Source organism: Pelodiscus sinensis, chromosome 27, assembly GCF_049634645.1.
Source record: "Pelodiscus sinensis isolate JC-2024 chromosome 27, ASM4963464v1, whole genome shotgun sequence".
NCBI lineage: Eukaryota > Metazoa > Chordata > Testudines > Trionychidae > Pelodiscus > Pelodiscus sinensis.
In genome coordinates, this window is record NC_134737.1 from 10,000,001 (window position 1) to 10,023,367 (window position 23,367).

At 54.3% G+C, this 23,367-nt stretch overlaps 1 protein-coding gene across 11 annotated transcripts in view; it reads right to left on the reverse strand.

Annotated features, from left to right (window-relative positions):
- FOXP4 (forkhead box P4) overlaps window positions 1-23,367 on the reverse strand; it is a 151,977-nt gene that overhangs the window by 26,590 nt on the left and 102,020 nt on the right. For 5 of the 11 annotated variants that reach the window (XM_075910378.1, XM_075910376.1, XM_075910370.1 and 2 more), the window contains 8 exons: window positions 18,124-18,274; window positions 16,991-17,195; window positions 16,503-16,610; window positions 12,422-12,509; window positions 7,401-7,484; window positions 6,042-6,243; window positions 5,847-5,923; window positions 4,518-4,619 (listed from right to left, as the gene is read on the reverse strand). In XM_075910378.1, the coding sequence (XP_075766493.1) occupies window positions 4,518-4,619; window positions 5,847-5,923; window positions 6,042-6,243; window positions 7,401-7,484; window positions 12,422-12,509; window positions 16,503-16,610; window positions 16,991-17,195; window positions 18,124-18,274 (1,017 nt within the window). Of the gene's footprint in view, window positions 1-4,517; window positions 4,620-5,846; window positions 5,924-6,041; window positions 6,244-7,400; window positions 7,485-12,421; window positions 12,510-16,502; window positions 16,611-16,990; window positions 17,196-18,123; window positions 18,275-18,398; window positions 18,461-23,367 lie in introns of all 11 variants that reach the window. The other 6 variants (XM_075910377.1, XM_075910375.1, XM_075910369.1 and 3 more) reach the window with 5 other exon arrangements.

The window sequence follows — 23,367 nt, forward strand, 5'->3', positions numbered from 1 at the left end:
ATAATTTCCTAAACAAACAAGCAGGGAAACCTTTCCCAAGCTCACATTTTGTTCCCAAACAGAGCAGCTATTCACCTCTCTCTGTGGCCGGATCTCAGAGTAGTTATGTGTAAATTGCCAGTGCTGCTCAAGATGCTTTTGGGAGGCGCCACCAGCAGGAAATGGGGAGCCCTGATTCATCTCAACTCAGCAGGGTTTCCAAAGAACCGTAACAGAGAATCTGAAAACCAAAGTGATGGCTCCTCATACTGATCATGGGTGAGTGTTTGCTCGGTTGCAAGATGAACAGGTCTCTCTCATTAATTTTTCCCTATTGTGGTGGTGCCAAAAGCCTCCAAATTGAGGTTGGGGTTAGTACTGGATAGTCCCTGTCTCAGACGGAATAAACAAAGCAGATGGAGAATGGATTATTAAACCCATTTTACAGATAAGAGAAATGAGGCCCATAGGGATTAACTGGCATGCCCAGGTCACCCAGAGACTCTGTGCCACAGCTCAGAGCTTGTTCTCCTGAGTCCCCAACCAACGACTTTACCATTGGACCATCTGTTCTCTTTTTATATCCTCACAGAGCTTCCTATACAAACCACTGCTAGCCAGCGGTACAACCAGCAGCAAACTGTTCATTGGTAAGAGGCACATGCCAATTAAGGGTGAGTAGATTGGATTGGCTCAAAGAAGAAGCTCTTGCTCCCCCTCCAACCAACCCCTCTTCTGAACTTGTTCCCTCCCTGTTCAGCAGCCTCTGAACTTCTGAGATCCGGAGCTGGACGCCAGGAGACCTAGGAGAGAGACGGCTCTGATGGGACTTCTGATCCAGAGGGGAAGTACCCACCTCAACACAAGAGCCACCTGCTTGAGATATTCCCCAACCTGGTGTCAGTCAAGGAGGGGTTCATTCAGATGGGCACAGACCTGAAACCAACCTTCTCAGTATTGCCCGCCCCTGTTACATGAGCACTAATTGAGGCCGGCTTAATGCCACATTGTCTGGGGCACGGAGGAGCCAGCCTGGCAAATAGCTTAAGATGACAATGCAAAAGATGCAAAAAGATGACAAAAATGGGCCCTTGACTTGCGCTGTCAATTCTTTGGGGGCAGGGAACTGTTCCTGTTACATGGCACCTAGCACAGAAGTCCTGGCACTAACGACACAAAGGAACAGTGGGAACAATAAAAGCAAGCCCAGAGCTTAGTTTAGGCCCCACTGAAGGGCCCATCAGTGTGCGAAGGGGCGAAGAAGGATCAAGCCAGAAGGGGCAAAGGGTGAAAATCTAAGAACTACGGCCCTGAACATGCGGGTTCGCTAGGCTTTTGAGGCTTGTGGGGAGCACTCCTCCAGTGCCCAAAGCTTCCTAGCTGTGACAGGGAGGGGGCCCCACACAGGCCTAGCAAGAGTTGAACCCAGCCCTGGGAGAGGTCTGGGGAGGTAGGGGTGGAACAAGCAGCTGTGGCAAGTATCAGGCAATTAGGGCCCAGCTAGGGCAGCATAAACAGGAGCCCCTGTTTATGCAAGAGAGCTCACTCTTGCTGTGGCTGCCAGGGAAGCTACAGACCCAACCTGAGACAGAATAGGGCTGGGGAGATGCAGGCAGAGCTGGGGAGCTCTGGCCAGGCAAACTCCCAGACTGCAGGGCTTGAGAGAAGGCCTGAGGGCACTAGGGCTGCAGGGAGGCAGCAGATTCACCCCTTTGCCAATGAGGAGCGGCCATTTCACACTGCAGTTTGCCTCTGAGGCAGGGGCTAGGTGAGGCCTGACAGGGGGTCGCTGAGGCAAGGTGGGTGAAGGGGGCTGGGTTCCTTGGGAGTGGAGGACCCCGGAGTGCAGGGGCATTGCTGGCAGGAAAGGGCACCATGGGCAGGAAGGGACACAGGGCCTGCAGGAGGCAGGTACTTGAGGGGCAAGACACCAGCCAGCAGAGGGCGCACCGAGGCTGAAGAGACAATTCCTAGAGTGACCAGCAGGAGGCGCCGTGACTGCAAATCCGACCTCGTTATATCAACACTAAGTTTCACAGGCTCTAGCAATACTGGGCCAGTCTGGGGTCAGGCTACTGAAAGGAAGGCTGCTCCAGAGGGCAGAGCACAGGAGACCGCAGTCCTGGATCTCATCCCTGGATCAACTGCTGACCTGCTGCGTGATCGGCCACATCACTTCTCCCCCTCTCTGTGCCTCGGTCTCCCCCGTTGTATTCGGGCTGCAAACTCTTTGGGGCAGGGGCTGCCTCTGGCTCTGGCTATGTGCAGCACCGCGCTCAAGCAGGCGCCGATCTTAGTCTCGAAGCGCTATCGCAATACACATCAATCAAGACCAGTTGGGAGCCTGCAGGAGCCAGGGATGCCAGACTCCACTGGAGACAAGTCCCTTCAGTTCGCCCCCCTCCCCCTCTCCATCCAGTTAATAGGCAGTCGGCTCGGCTGAGTGCTTATCAGGGTTTGACGGCTACACAATGACTCCGGCTTCCGGTCGGAGGGAGTGATCGTATCAGGGTCTGCGTGTGACACTGGCAGAATTATGTCATGTCTGGCACATGGGACGTTACGTTGAGGGGACTGACCGGAAACCGCAGGAATGGGACCCCTGCACTTTCCCCACTGGAGACCCTGCGCCCCAGTTCCTTCACTTCAGCCCCCCATGAGGGTCTCTCCAGAGCCAGACCAATGGCAAAGGCACTGAGGGGACTCTGAACAACAGAGGGGAGGTGCACAGAAAACCACAGACCGAAGGGGCCAAGCTCAGGCCTGGCACACGTGGGAGCAAAACTGCTGACATTCCAGGGGCAAGTAGGACCAGCCATCTGGAAAACCAGGTTTGGGGGACTCTAGGCTCCTATGTCGCTCAGCACCCAGATATCAGAGCCCCATCGCCCTGCCCCGGGAATTCTGTCTTGTCCTGGCCTCATGAATCCCAGCCACAGGGAGGGGAAGCCGAGAGGCCCCCGCTGACAGCAGGACTCCACGGTGCAAGGCACTGTGCATGCACAGCCCCCCCGACGCCAAAGACCTCAAAGTCAGAACAGACGAGCCCGGGGCCGGAGAGACGAAGGACTGGTAGCCTCACCGGACAGGGGACGCCACGGCAAAGAGATGAAGTGATTTGCACAAGGCCAGGGAGCCAGTCTGTGGCACAGCCACAAGCTGGACCCAAATCTCTCATGTCCCCTGTCGGGTGCCTTATCCACACCGCCATCCCCCCTCTCAGAGGAAGCCTGGCATTTCACCCACCTCTTCCAAGGGGAGCAACGGGCTATGGCTCTCTCAGTCTCTCCTCCTTGTCCTGAGTACCCTAGCGAGAGCCACGCTAGCTCTGGAGACCGAGCCAGAAACTTTCGCTGCTCGGCTGAGGCGTGTCTGTTTGTAGCGAGACACCAGCCCCCGGGTTATCATTAACCTTATTTTCTATTTCTAGAGTCTAATCTTCTTTTTTTTCCCCCCATACCCTTCTCCTGCCCCCAAAACGGGCAGGTTCAGCTCCAGACCTAGCTCCGGAGCCTTTCCGAGAGAGCTGCTCCGTCCTGCACCCATGCCCTGATGAGCTGCTACCTCAGCACACACCCTAGTGAGCAGCAGAATGCAGGCTGCATTCACATCCCACCTTCCCTGGAGTCTGAGGACACATTTGGCGGGGGAGGGGCGGGAAGGGAGGGTGTTAAATGCTTAGAAAAAAGAAGAGCCCGATTCCGGCAGCTCCCGCTGATTTCATGAAGAACTACGGGGCTCAGCCCCGTGGGGGATCACGCCGTTAGATGCTGCAGAGATGGGGGCTGCAGGAAGCCCGAAGACAGATAGAGGGGTAAGTCAGGTGCTGGCAGACTAGCTGCTCCTTCTGAGCCCTGCAATCCACCACCCCAATCCCGTAATCCTCCAGTGCGCGCAATCTGGCAGCCCACAGAAAAGGTGTCGCTCTTTCGAGTTCAGTCTTTCGGCATGACATTTGCCCCGGGCACCATTTACATCCGAGGGACCTCTGTAGCTCACAGGCCTTGAGCTGTGCCCATCCCGGGTCACACGCTGGCCTCTCTGTGAAACACAGACTGCCTTCCGCCCGCCCCGAGGCACTTCCCTCCGAACGGCGAACCTGTCTGCGTCACGGCTTTACGCGGCACTGCTGCGTGATGCAACCAGAGGCGCCCCTGCCACAACCGCCGTGGAGACAGGCTCCCGAGGCCATGGGATATTGTCAGACTGGAGACGGCGCGGCCTGGGGACAAGCTCAAGGCTGTTTTCAGATGTACGGCCCAGCTAAAATCTGCAGCAAATACCCTACCCCCAGCCCAAACGACCCCACATTCCAATGCGGGCAGTCCGCCCACGTACCACCGCAGCAGACGGGCGTGGGAGGAGTGAGCACTTGTCCAGCGTGCATACGGAGCTGCCCGGCTCGGCTGGGATCCGGAGCCCAGCTCTTGTCAACGCTCCCCCCACAGCAGACCCGGCTGTGTATCGCCAGCACTCCACGCAGGGTGCTGCGGCGGAAGGAGAGGAGGTGAAGAACAGAATCGCAGGCGGGGCTTTACCTTCCAGGTGGCGGTGTTCCTCCTGAAGTAGGCAAACATCCGGGTGAACCAGTTGTAGATTTCATTCAACGTTAGCTGCCTGTCTGGGGTCTCCAGGATGGCCTGGAATTCAGAGTGAGATGGGGGAAGAGGGGAAAGAGGGAGAATTACTCCAGCGCCAATCCCAAGTATTTGCGTCCCTCACCGCGCTGCAGAAGACCCCGAGGGTCTGTCTGGGACAGGATGGGACTCGTCCACAGATCTCAAAGCACACTGGTAGGGTGCCTTGCCACTCAGATGCAGAGGCAAGGGGGGGCCTGCCCGCTGTTCAGGGGTGGGCTCCTGACTACCAGTCCGGTGCTCTACCCACTGGACCAAGCTGCCAAAAAGTTACATTGTAACTCACTCCACAGAACACTCGGCTAGCCTGGCTGGCCAAAGAGGAGCCTAATGGAGTCACAGGAAGAGGTCGCCCTTCTCACCCACCTTGTCAGACCTGCGTTTCTGAAGACTCACCCCCAGAGCCAAACAGCGAACAGTCAGAGCACTTCGATTTGCATTTTTCACAATCATAATTGCATATGCTAATCAAAGGCTCACACGTTTGATCCATGGGGCTGGAGGGGTTGACGGAGGCTATCGGAACCAGAAGCCCCAGAGGCTATGCCTGGATTTACTCCAAGGCAAGAGGCACCTGTGCTCTGAACAACCTGACAGCACCCCTGGCTGGGAGGCAGCATCCCTGAATGCGCCGTCTCTCTTGGATTTTAAGCCATGGTGATGGCAGAGGACCCTGGCCACTGGCGCTTGCCCCTTATCCACAGAGCAGATAGAGCACTGGCAAAGTCTAGCCTCCCCTCCTACACTGCATCAGGATGGATCACCACCAGGGATGAAGGCGGGATCTCCACCTTCATGGACCAGCTCTTGGACCTCTGTAATGGTCCTCGTACCAAAGGCGGCAGGCAGTGCCCAGCGGTATAAGTAAGGCAGCACCCACCCACCGGGATCCCACTTCATAGCAGGTCTTCATGCACCATCGTTGTTGGAATGAAATAAATATGAACGGGCCAGAAGTGCCTTTTACTGGAGGATCGCTGAGTCATCTGCATGCTACCGGAGCAGCACCCGTCTACCCCTCCCCCCCCAGATTGGGTCTCTAAGGAATCCACCTGCCCCGGGGAGTTGCTATCCTACTTGGCTCACGAGGGGCAGAGAAGTCACCAAGTGAGTCGGTGGCACAGCTGGACTCCGGAGTCCCGCCTCCCAGTTCTCAGCCCGAATCCCCTGCCACATGGGACACAGCTGCCTTCACAGCCCCGCCCCCGGAGCTGGAGTGGGGTTCCTCACCTGCCGGATGAGCGAGGCGTACGTGAAGGGCGGCCGGACGTCTGTGTTTTTGTAAAACTCGTGATTCTGTGCAAGCTCTGGAGGGGGAAGAGAGAGAATAGGAAGGGATCGAGCCTAGCAAGTCACGCCAGGGGCGTATCAATGGCACCAGGATTCTCCGAGGCGTGCCCTCACCCGCCCCCGGCCCCCTCTTACCTGAAGATATTGGGGGGCAGAATTTTTCAGGGTTTCTCCTGCGAATGGCCCCCATGGTCTGTAAGGTGGAGGAGCTGATGACGGATGGGCCCTGCCGCAAGGGGGTGATGGGAGCGGTGGCGGAGGTGGGGGGATGAGGTAAGCCATCTGGGAAGGTGTCTGAAGTGCTCTTGGAGAGGGTGGCACTCGAGACCAGGTTGAGCTGCACAGACAGGGCGGAAGAAATTGACAGCAGTTGGGAATGGATGCGGAGTTGGTCTTGGCTTCCATGCTGTGAGACAGGGCAGAGCACACACGGCCCTCTTACCCAGAAGGATGGTCACTACAGGGAGCGATCATGCAATGTTCCCTCTGATCTTCTCCAGGCACATGTGGATTTTTTCCCCATCCATGTGCAGAATAAAATGTACTGATGTGCACTGAAGCACATGCAAAAGTGCACCACCAACAGAAACAAACAGGTAGCTGTGAGCACTCTGGGCAGCATTAGAACCTAGTGGCTGCACATGCACCCAGCTTACAGGGAACACTGCTCTTGTTGATTCTACCAGCAGCAGGAAAACAACACATTACAGCTCCAAGCGAGCCTGGAACCCTGAGTCTCTTAACCCTGAAGCATTTTGCAAGCCGACATGCCATCTATATGCAGGGATCACTCCACTCCCTGCCAAAATGCAGTCAGCTCTGGGCAGCTGCTGACCAGGATAGGAAGCAAAGCATTATGTGCAGGAAAAGAAAAAATCCTGGTTCCCGTGGAAACAGCAGGTGGAATTCGGGAGTAACCACCCAAGCTGATACTCAGACAGGACAATGGCTATTTCAACCCGGGCACGCGGTTGGCATCCAGCCCTTGGCATTACAGCTTGGGGGCAGGCCCAGGAGGACATGGGGATGTAGAGAAAAACCATGAAGAGATGGTGAGAGCAGGTGACCGACTGAAACACCAACCTTCCAGCGAATCAACTCCTTCAGGAGGACGGAGTGATGGTCCTAGACTACAGGAAGGCCAGCATTCCCTGGAACAGCCTTAACTAGAGGAAGTCAGCACGTGGGTTTTCCATGAGCCATGTCCTACTAAAGCACTGAAGGACTAGGGGAGCAACATGGCCCAGAGCCGAGCACAGACCCCGAAGCGTATGACTTGGGAATCATCGCTACCTGGACGTCACAACCGTACATGAGACACTAAGTACGCCAAGGACCCTGCCCAACTTGGACTGCCACTGACTGGACCTGCACAGCTTGGCTCAGACCTCTGGGTGAGGCGAAGGTGACAGACACTAGGAAGGGGCTATGGAGGAGCTGGACAGGGATGAAGGGAGAGGTGGGGCGGGGGATGAGCGGCAGGTTGGTGCTTACAGGCTGACTGAAAGGCTTAGGCTCTGAAGGTCGCATGTGGAGGTGGGCCATCATGGCCTGGAGACGCTCACTTTCTTTCGCCAGCTGTGGGGCGGAGCAGAAGAGAAGAAGTTACTTGGTGCTGCTGGTAACTCCCCGGGCGCTGTAGCACCCCGCATCCCAGGGACAGCTCATTGAAACGTGCTTCTACTGCAAGCCACCCCTCGCTTGGCCCCCGCACTGTCTGGCCAATGTTCCCTGCACGCCGCTATGTGACAGGGCAGAGCCGTTCCACTCCGTCCCGGGACGTTGGTTCCCCTGGGTGAGAGGCTGTTGGTGTTGAGGTCTACACTCCCCATTGAAGAGCTGCCTTTTCCCCTGGGGGAGGAAGACCTGGACGTGTGCGAATGGCTGCCAGAATGTCTGCCTCTGCCTCTGGCTGCACAGAAATGCAGGGGCTCTGGCCCCCTTGGTGTAAGAGAGCTGCTCCGTGGGCGGGGCCGAAAACTCTTGAGAAATGGAGTCATTCCGTGTAGCTTTAGATCTAGATCCAGCCAGCCTCCCCTCCCGCCCTTCACTCCTCCCTCTCTCCCACGCCTCAGCTCTCTGGGTTCACCCCACCGTGCTGCCCACGTGGCTGTCGCTCTCGATTCATGCCTCCCTCTAGCCGAGGACTCGATCTACTCCTCCCCACCCATCTTCTCTCTCCTGCCCACCCCTTCTGGTCCCTACCGGTGCACCTGCATTTCCCTCAGCCTCATATACTACCTGGCTGTGTCTAGACTGGCAAGTTTTTCCGCAAAAGCAGCTGCTTTTCCGGAAAAAACTTGCCAGCTGTCTACACTGGCCGCTTGAATTTCTGCAAGAACACTGACTATCTAATGTAAGAAATCAGTGCTTCTTGCAGAAATACTATGCTGCTCCCGTTTGGGCAAAAGTCCTTTTGCGCAAAAGGGCCAGTGTAGACAGCTCAGATTTGTTTTGCGCAAAAAAGCCCCGATTGCAAAAATGGTGATCGGGGCTTTTTTGCGCAAAAGCGCATCTAGATTGGCACGGATGCTTTTCCCGCAAAAAGTGGTTTTGCGGAAAAGTGTCTGTGCCAATCTAGACGCTCTTTTCCGAAAATGCTTTTAACGGAAAACTTTTCCGTTAAAACCATTTGCGGAAAATCATGCCAGTCTAGATGTAGCCTCTCTGTATTCCCACATTGCTTGTTGCTCTCCCCCAGGTACCCACTCATCCACCCAGATGTGCAACATTGCTTTAATTGTGTACTCCCCCGTGTATGTTTGTTTCTCGGAGTGCGGGGAAGGGTGAAATATTCACAGTGGCACAAGGAGAGATTCTGAGCCTTGGAGAGGCAATGGGATCTGACACCATCTCTCCTCGTGTCACCTTTCCTTTCTGCCTCGGCCCCTCAAACTTTGGCTTAGCTGATGGGCCCCGCTTTCAATCCAGAGGACACCCAAAGAGGCCCCCTTCCCGCCCCCTCCGGCCGACGAGGATCCTGCGCCAGGAGAGGCCAGCGAAGCCCGGCGAGGAAGGAGTTACAAGCAGCCGCCGGAGCAGAGTTGGCTGGAAGTTTGAGCGGCTCCGACACTCTTGCGCTGTCGTGGTGCTCATTAGAGCTGACAGATTTACCCTCGTGATGCAGACACTCGCGCCGCCGACACAGCGGGAGCGCCGCACTGAAAACTTTATAATTGGTAGCTCTGGTGGCAGCTTCTCCTCTCTGCGCACAGAGCTTTCTGCTCCCCCTTCAGGTCTCCCACCCCTCCTCCCTCTCTAAGTTCCCGTAATTGCTTTCCACCTCTTGCTTTAAGTGAGTGTTCGGGAACAGGATAGAATCACATGGTTTGACTCCGGTGGCTTTAGAATCTCAACTTCACTTTCCAACGGGTACTCCAGGGGAACTTTTTTCCTCCTTCCCCCCCCAACTGTCCACCCCTTTTCCCTTCCTCGTCTCCTCCCTGCCATCAGCTTCATCCTACATTGCTTTAACTCCTGCCAGAGGCTGTCATGGCTCCATTACACCCGCTGCCCTCCCGGGGGCACAACTTCCGCTGAGAGCTGGGGGAGGCTGCTCCTTTTACTCCCTCACCCCAGCACAAGTGCGCACAACGTGGCTAACAAGAGCAGCCCTGGAACCAGTTGCACCTGCTCCATGGCTGGGATTCCCTAGGAAAAGGTAGGCAGGAGTCCAAGGGAGGAACTGGAAATAAAATGGCCAAGGGCACGCACACCCCTGGACAATCCACACACACACACACACAACACTGCAGTGCCTATGCACCTGTGCCAGGCGTTTCTGCATTCAGCACTCATGGAGAGTCACCTCTGTGCTGTGTGCACGTCATGAAAATAGCGCACACAGTTTTCATTGATTACGCCCTTCTCCTGTCACCCGCCTCCCGCTGACACCACCCCATCCCTTTACCCAACCTTGCCTGCGCTAGTGAGAGCCTTCTACAGCTGCCCTGTATCTCTCTTGCCTGAGTGTCTATTTCTTTGCAAACCTCAGCTGAAAGCCCGAATTTCTTCTGCAGGGCCCTCTTTTGTTAACTAATTTTACAAAGCATATTTTGTGTCTGTGTCTGTGTCCCCTGTATGAAACGCACAGGATAAATCAAAGCCAAGACTTCCCAAAATAGGGGCCTGACAGTGAGCTCTGAAGTCTGCATTCGGGCACATAACACGTGGCCTGATATTTGGAAGCACTGAGCGCCCACCAGATCTAATGGCTTCAGGAGAAAGCAATTAGACAGATTGGAGGATTGGGACAAAAGAAATCCAATGAGGTTCAACAAGGACAAGAACAGAGTCCTGCACTTGGGATGGAAGAATCCCAAGCATTGTTACAGATGGGGACTGAATGGCTAAGCAGCAGTTCTGCAGAAAAGGACCTGGGGATGACAGTGGATGAGAAGCTGGATATCAGTCAACAGTGTGTCCTTGTAGCCAAGAAGGCTAATGGCATATTAGGGTGCATTAGGAGGGGCACTTCCAACAGATCTAGAGAAGTGATTATTCCCCTTTATTCGACTCTGGTGAGGCCACATCTGGAGTACTGCATCCAGAAAGGATGTGGACGCATTGGAGAGGGTCCAGCGGAGGGCAAACAAAATGATTAGGGGGCTGGAGCACTTGACCTACGAGGAGAGGCTGAGGGATTTTGGGCTTATTTAGTCTACAGAAGAGTGAGAGGAGATTTGATAGCGGCCTTCAACTCCCTGAAGGGGGTTCTAAAGAGGATGGAGAGAGGCTGTTTTGAGTGGTGGCAGATGGCAGAACAAGGAGCAATGGTCTCAAGTTGCAGTGGGGGAGGTCTAGGTTGGATATTAGGAAAAACCATTTCCCTAGGAGGGTGGGGAAGCACTGGGATGGGTTCCCTAAGGCAGGGGCGGAATCTCCATCCCTGGAGGTTTTTAAGTCCCAGCTTGACAAAGGCCTGGCTGGGATGATTTAATTGGGGTTGGTGCTGCTTTTAGCAGGGGGTTGGACTTGATGACCTCCTGAGGTCTCTTCCAGCCCTGGGATTCTATGATTCTAGGAGGACTGGGGTTTGGCTCTTGAGTTGGATACAGAATATTGCAAGTCCCATGGCTTGTGACCATTACCATGCATTCATGTAGACATGGAGCCATGGATGGCACTACATACACACCAATACATACACTGGGGCAGTGTCAATACCTCACGTGCTATAGAAGCACATGCACAGGACATGCGACATTTCTGGTTGAAATTTTCAGAGTAGCCTGTAGAAATTAGGTGTCCATCTTCCACTGAATTTCCACCTGAAATTCATGGCTTTCATTTCTTACATTGGCTACGCTAGCCTCTCTTTTTTGATTAAGCCTTTCAGTGTGTTTCATATGCACCTGAATGTGTAACCTGCCAAGGTTTGAGTGGTTGATTCCTCTCCCCGTTGCCAACCCACCTAGACTTGGTTTTGGGACATGGGCCCCAATCCTTAAGAGAGCTAAGGCTCCAATCTAGGAGGTGTGAGGTATGCAAATGGTGAAACATCCCATTTCCTGGCTCCCTGCAAGCCTGTGTCTCTGCTAAGAAAATGCTACGAGCACTGAAGGACCTCAAGGGAACTGACCCCACCGCAGACATAGCTGTTGCCCAGCACGTCACTCGGCTTTGTGGACCGGCTCCTTTCAAAGGTGCTGGGCCGACGGCCCGGAGACTGTTTTTTGTTGATGCCACACCAGACGCAGCAAGAGCGACAACAGGGCAGGCTGACATCAATTTCATTGCAAACATGTCACATCCCTGACCTAGAGGGCATCTTTTCCCCAGCCCTGTTCAGTTCCTGGCCTCTCTGCCCAGATGGACAATGAGGGCGGCCAATCGCAGCTGTGCTTCAATTAGGTTAAAAGCCCAAATGGAGACACACCCATCGTCGATGAGATCCATGACTTACAACCACTAGTGACCCTGAATAAATGAAGTCTGGGGCTTTGTAATGGAAAGCCTGGTTATCTGCTAATGCTCTGGCCCAGCCAGGGTAACCAGAAAGCGAGCGTGAAAAATCAGGCCGGGGCAGGGAGGAAATAGGTACCTATACAAGACAAAGCCCTGAATACTGTCCCTATAAAATCATGGTGTCCAACCAGTTCTGAAGCAACCGCCACTATAGCCAGCTAGCCACACTCAACTGGCTGAATAGCCACATGTGGCTAGTATGTTGGACACTACAGCTGTAAAATCAGGACCTCTGGTCATCCTAGGTCCAGCTACACCTCCTATGAAGAGCAGCTTAATGCTGTAATTTACATCCAGGGCACATAAAGAGTTTGACTCAATATGTATGTTCCCTCTAATCTTTTCCATCCATGTGCAGAATAATTATTGTGCGCGCCATTGCATATGCGGATGTGCACCACCAATAGAAACAAGCAAACAAACAAAAAACCTAGCTGTAGGCGCTCTGCTAATCAGCTGAGTGGCACTGGAATCTCTCGACTGGCCACACATGCGCCTACCTTATATCACTCAACACTGCCCTTCAAGTCTCTTTGGTTAGCACCTACCTGTATTTCCAGCTGCTGCACCACTTGCATTTGTACTCGGCACTGGGCTGTGCTTCGGTCATCAAGCGCGTGTTCTGTATTGAGGTGTCTAGGCAGAGAAAGACGGATTTTATATCGACAGTTCCTAGAACCCACCACAAAACTGCCTCCGGCCCAGGTCCACACCCGTCTACAGCCTGCAAACACCTCTTTTCTTTATGCAGTAACTGCACCCCAGTCTGATCGTTACATTACATGGAAGCCCCTGCCCTGATGACTTTGCAATTTAAAGAGATAAGAACAAAGCGCGGGAAGGGAAACTGAGGCACAGAGTGGGAATACAGTCAAAACAATCGCCACTCGGCCGCCCTTGGCAGAGAAGCCTTCTTACAAAGTTAAGGCCCTCGCTGGAATGCATATATGGCATCAAAATGGTCCAGGCGCGCTTTCACAGAACACAAGGGGCGACTCTTAATCATGAGCCTGCTACACCGAGATGCCAAGTGTCCCAGATGCAGTGCACCCTGCCAGCCAGGAACGCTGATTGCTCTACCAGACGGAGGTCCCAGGCATGAGCACAGACCGGCACATCAGAACAGGCAGAGAAATCCCTGCACGCCGCTATGTGACAGGGCAGAGCTGTTCCACTCCGTCCCGGGACGTTGGTTCCCCTGGGTGAGAGGCTGTTGGTGTTGAGGTCTACACTCCCCATTGAAGAGCTGCCTTTTCCCCTGGGGGAGGAAGACCTGGACGTGTGCGAATGGCTGCCAGAATGTCTGCCTCTGCCTCTGGCTGCACAGAAATGCAGGGGCTCTGGCCCCCTTGGTGTAAGAGAGCTGCTCCGTGGGCGGGGCCGAAAACTCTTGAGAAATGGAGTCATTCCGTGTAGCTTTAGATCTAGATCCAGCCAGCCTCCCCTCCCGCCCTTCACTCCTCCCTCTCTCCCACGCCTCAGCTCTCTGGGTTCACCCCACCGTGCTGCCCACGTGGCTGTCGCTCTCGATTCATGCCTCCCTCTAGCCGAGGACTCGATCTACTCCTCCCCACCCATCTTCTCTCTCCTGCCCACCCCTTCTGGTCCCTACCGGTGCACCTGCATTTCCCTCAGCCTCATATACTACCTGGCTGTGTCTAGACTGGCAAGTTTTTCCGCAAAAGCAGCTGCTTTTCCGGAAAAAACTTGCCAGCTGTCTACACTGGCCGCTTGAATTTCTGCAAGAACACTGACGATCTAATGTAAGAAATCAGTGCTTCTTGCAGAAATACTATGCTGCTCCCGTTTGGGCAAAAGTCCTTTTGCGCAAAAGGGCCAGACATCTCAGATTTGTTTTGCGCAAAAAAGCCCCGATTGCAAAAATGGTGATCGGGGCTTTTTCGCGCAAAAGCGCGTCTAGATTGCTTTCGCCACTAGTGCCTAGCTAGCTGGAGCTGGACTAGGGAATCTTTACTCCTTGCATGGTGGGACTAAGACATGGGCACTTCTGCAAAGAATAAGCCGTCGGGAGTTTTGGCATTCTCTGCTGAAGAAGGAAAGTGTAAAATTGGAGGGTGTGTGTGTGTGTGTGTCTTATCTAGAAATGCTTTAATTCTTTCATCTTGGTGTCAGAAAGATTCCTTTTTCCTTCCTTTACCCAGTAGCGGATTCCCGCAAACTGCTCTGGCCAGGCTCCACCCCCTACTCCACCCCCTTCCCAAGCCCCGCCCCGCCCCGCTCCTCCCCCTTGCAATATGGCCTAAGGAGTTATGGGGGGCCTGGTGCAGCAGCAGCAGCAGGTTGCCTCCCTCCCGCCATCATGTGGGTCCTGGGAGTCAGGGTGGCCCAGCAGCCGGCTCCGCTCTGTTGCTCTGCTCTTCCGGCCCCTGCTCCTCTGTGGCGGTGGGAAGCGAAGTGCCTTGGGGCCAGAGTACTCTGCTTCCTGCTGCCATGGAGAAGCCGGGAGCAGCGGGCCAGGAAGGTGGCACAGAGGAGGCTGCCGGGCCGCTCCGGCTCCCATTGCCCGCGTGGTGAGTGCCCGCTGCTGTCACCCCCACCAGGCTCCCATAATCCCATAGGTCCCTCCTGTCCATAGGGCAGCTGGAGCAGCTGCTGGGGGCCCCCCAAAAGTGTGGGGCCTGGGGATGCAGCCCTGACTCACCTATGGACAGGATGGCTCTGGCTCTAGCATAAATAAGAAGCCCAATAACTTGGTTAATTCTTTGGCAGAGTTGGGTAAATATTGGCCTCTTGAATTCAGATACACTCAACATTCAAGCTGGTTGGAACCTTTCAAACTTAGAAACAGAGACAAACTTGTTTAACAAATATCGTTGCTAAACTTCTTCCCCCTGTTCCAAAACATTGGAGAAACCCAAGATTCAGACTGGTACGTCCCAGAGGGTGCCCTTCTCCGCATGGGTCAAACCAAAACCAGCGATGCAAACGCCGCTAAGCTTCTGGACTAGTTTCAGCGGTGGTGGCTGGGGCCCGTGCCTACTAGCAATCTGCTTGTGAGGGCGGTTGAGTATTAGACCCATTGTACAGATAGGGAAACTGAGATACGGAGCGGCAACATCTTGCCTAAAGTCAGGTAGGAAGCCAGAGGCAGAGAACGGAACAGTTACCCAGGAGTCCTGAGTCACCAAGCCTCTTGCTCTAACCACTAGGTGGCACCCCTCACCGGCTCCTTTTCCTTCCTTCCTTCGCTGCAGCAAGGCATCCCCTTGCAACAGCAAAATGCCCCGTCCTCACCTCCTGGTTTCTTCCTTGAAATAAAGTTTTTTTTCCCCTTCTTAACCCATCTCCTTCCACACATAGCAGTCACTTTTCCCTAACCCTGACTGAGCCTGCCCTGGTATTCACTGTAGCTGGCACCTGTTCCACCCTCTGGTACTCCCGCCTTCCCTTCCTCCGGACTAAACAAAGCAGGGAGGCAGGCACATGGCTGGTGAGATCAGCTGACACGCTGTTGGTAAAACAAAAGTCCTTCAGACACAAACAGACATGCACAGACACACACCAGAGTGCCCCTCGGCCCCAGCTCCCCTAACATTCCCTTTCGTGCAGAGGGGGAAGAAAAAAAAAAAAAGAAAAGAAAAAAAAATCCGTCAGTTGCTTCTGATGTCTTTGCTAAAAATCCTGGCTACAAAGAGATCTAATTGCAAATGAACTAATTAAGTAAACCTCTGACGAAGCGTGAAAACAATTTGTTTGACCCTGACGCTAGCGGAGGGCTCTTAGACAGCGGAGTTAATCAGTCAGTGACAGAGCTCACAAGCGGTGTCAGCAGGCTGCCGTGCTGCCATCTGTTTCTTTCTCTTCTCTCGCTTGCTCTCTCTCTCTCTTTTTGCCCCCTTACAGAGGGTGAGCTGCTAACTTTTCCTGGTTGCCTTCTCTTGCCCCCTTGCCCATGTCCTGCAACGTCTCTGGGTCTCTTTCAGTCTCTTCCTCCCTCGCACGCTGTCCCCCATCCCTCTACCCTGGCCCCGGACGCCCAGACTTTTGGGACAAGGGGTAGAGACCAATTTGGCTGTCACATTTGAATCCAAAGTCATCCGAAGCATCTAAAGCAGACCACGTGGAAGAGTTTTCAACTCCAAGACCACAGGAGGGCCATCACCCCCAACGTACAGATGGGAAACTCGGGCACAGAAAGACGAAGGCTTTGGAGTTTCCCAGAAGTGATAAGGATTTGGGGGGGCCCCATCTGAGACCCCTCAAAGTCACCTGACTTTTAGACAATGCAGAGCTCCCTGTCCTCTGGAAATCAAACCCTGTCAAGGCAGTAAGTTGGCTGCCACCGGGGGAAAAATCATAGCCAGAGACTTTAAGGCTACACCTGTCGCCTCTGAACTCGGCCGGACCCCAGACCGTTACAATTCAAGGCTTTTCTGACCTATCTCTACTGCCCCCCAGGATGTAGGTGCAAGGGCCACGCCCCACCCCCCTGCCCAAAGCTGTATTGAAACACAGGGTGCTATGGACAGGCAGGGCCTAGCTGGCCCCGGAGTGCAGGGCAACTTACAACCCACCATGCTGTTGCACAAGCTGGAGGAATGGGAATGGAGAGAGTCAGGAACAAAACCACAGCCTAGAGAAAGACAGTGCGGGAGAGGGGACACTTACTTGACAAACTGTCCCAAATCCTCACAGAGGGTTTCACAACCAGGCCACTTGCATTCTCCGTGTCCGTAGAGAGGGTGGGAGCCGGGGTTCTCTTCGTGAGAAGAGCTGCTGAGAGAGCGAGCAAGACCGAGAGACAGTGAGACAGGCAAGAAGGAATCAACCATTACACATGACATGCTGGCTCCTGCCCATCCAAAGCTTCCAGACCAGGGGCGTCTCTGAGGTATCAATAAGCCTCCTAGCACCTTTCAGCCAAGACTCTGCCGTGCATCGTTCAAGCCTGAGGCGGCTGGGATGCAGGACTGCTGCTCTTTTTCCAGACAGATAAGCTAAGGGGCACAGAGGTTGGGCAAGTTGCTTATGTAGCAACAGAACAGCTCCCTCAATTCCTAGTCCACTGCCCCACTTCGCAATGACACACACTTTTTTTTTTTCCCCCTCCACAGACCTACGGGGTAAAATAAAAGGCCGGCCCAGCTCGGCTCTACCTGTCCCTCCTTGGCGTGAGCATGGCGCTCTGTCCATTGGGGAGAGAGTGGTGGGAAATGGGAGGCGAGACCTTGGCGGCCGAAAACGAGGTAGAGTTGGAAGTGTTGGTGGTGAGGTCCAGGCCCTCTTGCTTGATGCTGTCTTCTACGGGCTGGGTAGCGGTGACCTCTTTCCAGAGCTGCTGCAGGTCCGAGGGGCAGACAGCTACACACACAACGGGGTCAATGGAGAAAGGAGGAACATACACACACACACGCACACACAAAGACAAGGGTGAAGTACAGACTGGAGAACCACCACTAACTAACAACCACCGTCGCTGGGAAGAGCCCATGAATCTCACCAGCAAAAGAGCGGCTTTTAGTTGAATCAAGGTGGGCGAAGAACACCAGCCGGACAGCCCTGGAGACTCAAACGCTACCCACCACCGAGCGGAAGCAGCCCGTGTGTCACCCCGCGTTCTGGCCCACCTGCCGGATCCGCACACTTTCCACGGGCAAATGCAAACAGGCCCGGGGGTCATTTGGAGCTGGCCCGAGGCCAAAAGGATCCAAACCTGCAAGCATCCAAGTGAATCTGGGGGAAGGTGCGCCTGGCTCTGCCCTTCACCTAAATGCCTCCCCACACCATAGGAAAACGGAACAGTCGTTCGCCATGCATAACAGCTCTGCCTTCTGGGCATGCATCTCTCATTCCCAGCTTCAGCCTGAACCACTCATCGTGTAGAGGAACCTCTAACACTCAAGTCATTACATATCAGGAACTACGTATGCAAATTCAGGACCCTGTCCTGTTTCCACTGATATCAAAGGCAAAACTCCCATAGCCTCCTTCCCCAGCAGCAGGATTGGACCCTGAATTTGCAAAATTAACCTCAACAGCTGACAAGGCCTTGTACTTCTACGAAGCACTGGTACGGCTCCTGTACAGCCCACCACTGTGCTGGAAAGAGACAGATGTAAACAGGCCTAAAGTGCATTGAAAAACACCCGGCTGCTACTAACTGCCTAAGAGCTCAGAGGCTGAGTTTGTAGCTGCTTTGCGTGGGTAACGCCCACCCAGGCTGGCTGGAACGGAGGGATTGGGCTTGAAAGGACAGAACGAGAGCAGGGAGATTTGCCGCGCGCTTTACCTTGCGGAAGGGTCTGCAGGGGAACGGTGCCTTGTCCCGGCTGAAGGCTGACCAGCCCTTGTCGTTGGAGGTTTAACAAGTGCTGCTGCTGCAGCTGCTGCATCTGCAGGAGCTGCTGCTGGAACGCCAGCTGTTTATTCCCTAATGGCTGCTAGGAGACAAAAGGGGAAAAAAAAAAATAATCAAAACACGATTTTTCGGCACGGCAGCTGAGGCCTGGCAGGGCCTCTCAGCGCAGCACGGAGGCATCAGCCCCACGCCTGGTCAGCACAGACCTTTGTCCTAATCGCCGGTCCTCGGTCGCCAGTCAGCATGTAGCCAAGACAGAGTCTTTGATCTATCGGAAGAGGAGGAGAAGGAAGAGAGGAAAAAAAAAAAAAAAAAAAAAAGAGGGAGGAGAGAGCGTGTGTTTGCTTGCTTAGAGCACCGAGAGCTCCATCTCCATCTGTTCGCTGTGTATTTCCAACGCCTGTGCACTGGGATCATGCAGGGGAATAAAAACCACTATAGCTGCTTTGCACTACTGGCCAGTGCCTGACAGAGGCTCTTCACAGGTCTTACACACATTACCCCCCTGAGCCTCCAGCAAAGAAGGCAAAGTTATCGGTAACCCTACGTTACAAACCTAGTAACCTGGGCTGTTTTCCAGGGCTAGAAAGAGGCCACGGTGGGTAAATAACACCCCTGTTGGACAGATAAATAATTACTTTTATCAAATAAATAGCTAAGCATCATAAGCGCCCCCATCAGATAAGGAAAAACAAGGCAGCTGTCAGGCAATTTGTACAGTTCCTGGTATGATCTAGCTATTCAAGAACTCCTCCTGAATGGTAAGAGCTAGGACCACCAAATCCAGTGAACGGCTTCCTCCTATCATAGTTTAAGGCCAGGGTTTGGTTGTGCCAGGAAAAGGGGCTGTGTCTGGAATAGGATTGCTCCTCCTAAAACCACACACAAGAGACACTCACCAGGCAGGTGAAAGGGGCTGGATGGAGATGCTCCCCATACCTCCACCCCAGTTTGAGACTGCCCCAGCCACGAGCCTTCCCCCTCCTCCCCCACACACATCACCACCATTCCTATGGGGACTATGGCTGTTCCCCTTCATCAGGGAGCGAGCGAGGGGAAAGTGCACAGTTTGCTGCATTCCTCACTCTGGCTGGGAAAAAGAGGGGGGCAAATAGACCAAGGGACATGCACCCTTCCCCCTCAATGCCCACTGGAGCTGCAGTGGCCACGGAGAGGTGCTTCTCACCTGGCCCCAAACTCCTGGGGTGAGAGGGAACTGGGGTTTTCCTCTCTTCCTGGGGCAGCCTGCATCCTGAAACCCTCCTTCCCCGCCCCACCCCAGAGCAACGATTCAAACAAAGAAAAACAAAAATTAATTGTGGTAAGAACACAAGCAACGCCGGGTAAAACTTCTAGTGAAAATATATAACAATTTGCAATCAAGGAAATTTTCACCTAATCTCCCTGTGGCTAACAGTTGGCGGCTCATGCCCTCTAACAAGACGGTTTGTATTCCTCGCTAAACAGATTTCTCCCCACTCCTCTTGGAGTACTGTAAATCTGGAGAGCCTTGCTGTTCATATAAGTGCATCTTGCTCAGCTCACTGGTCTCCAGGCTAACTTGTGGCAATGAGTTCCACAGATTCCATGAGGAATCTCATTCCCTTTGCTCAATTTGCCACTCAAATGTTTCTTCAAATGTTCCCGCGTTCTTGACCGATGAGACAAGGAAATGGAGTTTCCCGAGTTCCCTTCTGTATTTCATCCATTAATAAGATATTTTTTATTGCAGCAGCACCTAAAAACCCCAGCCCTGGATCTCATGGTGCTAGGTGCTGTACAAACTAGGGATGTTAAGGAGCGTGTAATCCGTTAATTGTGTAGTCAACAAAAAAGTTGACTACACAATTCATCGATAAGGGTTAGCAGTGAAAACACTCAGTCCCGACTCACACCAGGTCCGGCATCAACCCTACTGAGGCTCTGCATTATTAGGGGGCTGGGGAGTTGGCACGCAAGCAAGCTGGCTCAGTTCCAGCTCATGCCAGGTCCCAGCATTACCCCCTACAGCGGTTCTGCATTAAAAGGAACTCCGGCTCCCCAGTCCTCTATTAACGCAGAGCCGCAGTGAGGTTGATGCCAGGACCGGTAGATATACTGGAGGATTGGGTTGGGGTCCAGAGTGACCTAGACAAATTGGAGGATTGGGCCACAAGAAATCTGATGAGGTTCAACAAGGGCAAGTGCAGAGTCCCAAGCAGTGTTACAGGCTGGGGACCGACTGGCTAAACAGCAGTTCTGCAGAAAAGGACCTGGGGGTTACAGCGGATGAGAAGCTGGACATGAGTCAACAGGGGGCCCTTGTACTCAAGAAGGCGAACGCATATTAGGATGCATTAGTAGGAGCATTGTCAGCAGATCTAGGGAAGTGATTATTTCCCTTCATTGAGTACTGAAGATGCCACATCTAGAGTACTGCATCCAGTTTGGGGGCCCCTACTACAGAAAGGATGTGGACACCAGCAGGGGCAACCAAAATGATTAGGAGGCTGGTGACATGACCTATGAGGAGCAGCTGAGGGATTTGGCATGTAATTCGCCCCTAGGTCAGGGACCAGCTGTGTTAGGAAAAGCTATGTCCCTAGGCGAGTGGTGAAGGACTGAGATGGGTTCCCTAGGGAGGGGGTGAAATCTCCATCCCTAGAGGTTTTTAAAGCCCAGCTTGACAAAGCCCTGGCTGGGACGATGGAGTGGGGTTGACCCTCCTTTGAGCGGCCGGGGAGGTTGGACTAGATGACTAATGCCTTGAGGAAGAGGAGGGCGTTTAGATCTTTGGTTCTCAATTGTTGAGCCAGAGACAGACGAGACCCTGTTCCAGGGCAGGATGGCTCCCAAAGGAGATATCAGATTCCCCCAAGTCTCAGGGCTCCCTATACTTGGTGACAAAGGCATACACTACAGTGATCTCCCTTAGGAGAAAAAAAACCCTTCATCTTACAACTCCTGGGCGCCTGGGAGACAGCGCACACGAGGGTAGCCTGCGCGCTCCACGGCCAGGCCAGCAATGCTGGGGTAAGAGACTCCTAGCCAGGGGACCGTCACAGCATTTCAACGGGAAAATGGTGTGAGGGGAGCAGGTCCCTCAAGGCCCCGAAGGAGGGAGAAGTTGTGCTCAGAAGTTGCCAGGCCGTCCTTTGTGCTAGGAAGGGTGGTACGGGGGTGTAACGCCCACACCCACAGGCCTGCAGGGTAGGGCAGGGAGTCCAGCCCTCCCCTTTGTTACCAACTGCAGCCAGAGTTTACTTTCTCCCTTCCCCGTGGGCCTTTCGGCAAGCACAGGTTCCTTCTTGTTACATCAGGCCACCTGAACACTGCCTCATTCACTCCACTTCCGGGCTGTAAAACAGAAGGAAATTGGAAGCGGATTAAGTCATTAGAATCCCCAGGGCACATCACGCTCACCTCATAACTCAATGGTGTTCTTTATCTTCGCCATCTACCTGCTCCAGAGTCCTAGGAAACCAGGCAGGGGTAGCAGCAGCTGCAGCACCACCTCCAAGGGGCCCGCATACGGGCAATAGCGCGGCAGCCGCAGAGATGCCCCAGGCAGAATCAACAGGGTGAGACCATTTCCCTGCAGTACCCATCCGCAGGGGAGCTCAAAGCACTTCCCATGCTACCGCCCCGCGCAAGGCACAGACAGGTTGCGCCCATTTTACAGACGGCTGCCCAGAGAAGGATGAGACACGGACGGGTCGCACCCATTTCAGACAGCTGCCCAGAGACGCACGAGGCACAGACGGGTCACGCCCATTTTACAGACAGCTGCCCAGAGAAGCACGAGGCACGGACAGGTCGCACCCATTCCACAGACAGCTGCCCAGAGAAGCAACCTGTCTGAGAGCGGAACCCAGGAGTCCTGCTGCCGGTCGTCTGCTCTGAAACCCACGGCTGCACTGAGTAAATACCAACCTGCGCCCTTGGGTTTCAGAGCAGACGACCGGCAGCAGGACTCCTGGGTTCCACTCTCAGGCAGGTTGCTTCTCTGGGCAGCTGTCTGTGAAATGGGTGCGACCTGTCTGTGTCAACCACCGAGCTGCTGAGCTGGGGAGGCGGGGGTGTCAAAAGTCACATCAGCTTTGTCTGGCTTCAATGTCAACCTAGTATGAGTGTCAGGGCCAATGACGGGGCGGGGGGGGGGGGGGTCGCAAAGAGGGCAGGTGTCCTGGGCTCCTGGCTACTGCTACTGTGGCAGCCGGAACCCCATGCCCTTTAAATCATGTCATGAGCTCTGTGCAATGGGGGCGGGAGCATGCTTTGGGCAGAATGGAGGGCTGGCTGCCCCCAGCTCTGCCCCTTCTGCCCAAGGCCCTGCCCACCACACCTTGCCCAGGGTCCCATGCAGGCTGTCCTGTCCCCGTCCCCTCCACCCCGATGGCTGTTCTTGTAGGGTTTCTAAAAGCCCAGCCTCCTGCCCTGCCCCAGGTGGGGTAGGTGCAAATATAGACAAATTCTGCAAACGACGGAGGAAGTCACCCCCTCCACCCCATCCCACCCACCCGCTTTTTCTCTCCAGCAAGCCACATCCCTCCCGCTCCCTCCCACAGCAGCAGGGAGGGGACAATGCATTCTGCCAGGGGAAATAAAAGTTTCCTTCTAGTGCTGTCTGGCTGTGTGCGCCCTTCCCTCCCCCACCACAAGATGTGCGGCTGCCATCCTCTGTGGGTTTCTCTGGACACTTTCACTCTCTGAGGTCATCCTCGGCGCCCTCTGGAGAGAGCCAATGAAGTGGGAAGCTTATCTGCACACTGATAAAAATCTTCAACACAAAGAAAGTAATTCCTGCGCTGCACCCTGCCAGTCCCCAGCGCCCTTTGGGGTGCTCCGGTCTCTTGTGTTGTGGGGGGGTGGGAAGATGAAAGGGGAGGGCTAGCAGGGAACAATCCAGGATCCTGTGCCTCCCCCTTACTCCCCTCCCACACCGTGATCCCTGTGCTCTCCCCCAGCAATGGGGTCCGAGTTCCTTAACGCATTTTGTCTGCACTCTGTTTACATTAGACGCAGCTGAGTGGGTGCAGCTACCGGGGTAACAGGCGCCGTCACTTTGATTTATGAGCACATCAAGAGGAGTTTCGGCGTGACACTCTGGACTGACAGGAGCACTTCATTAATCTGACGCCTAGGTTACTTGCCAGCCAATCCCTGCACACTCCCCCCACCCCCACCCCCGCCCCG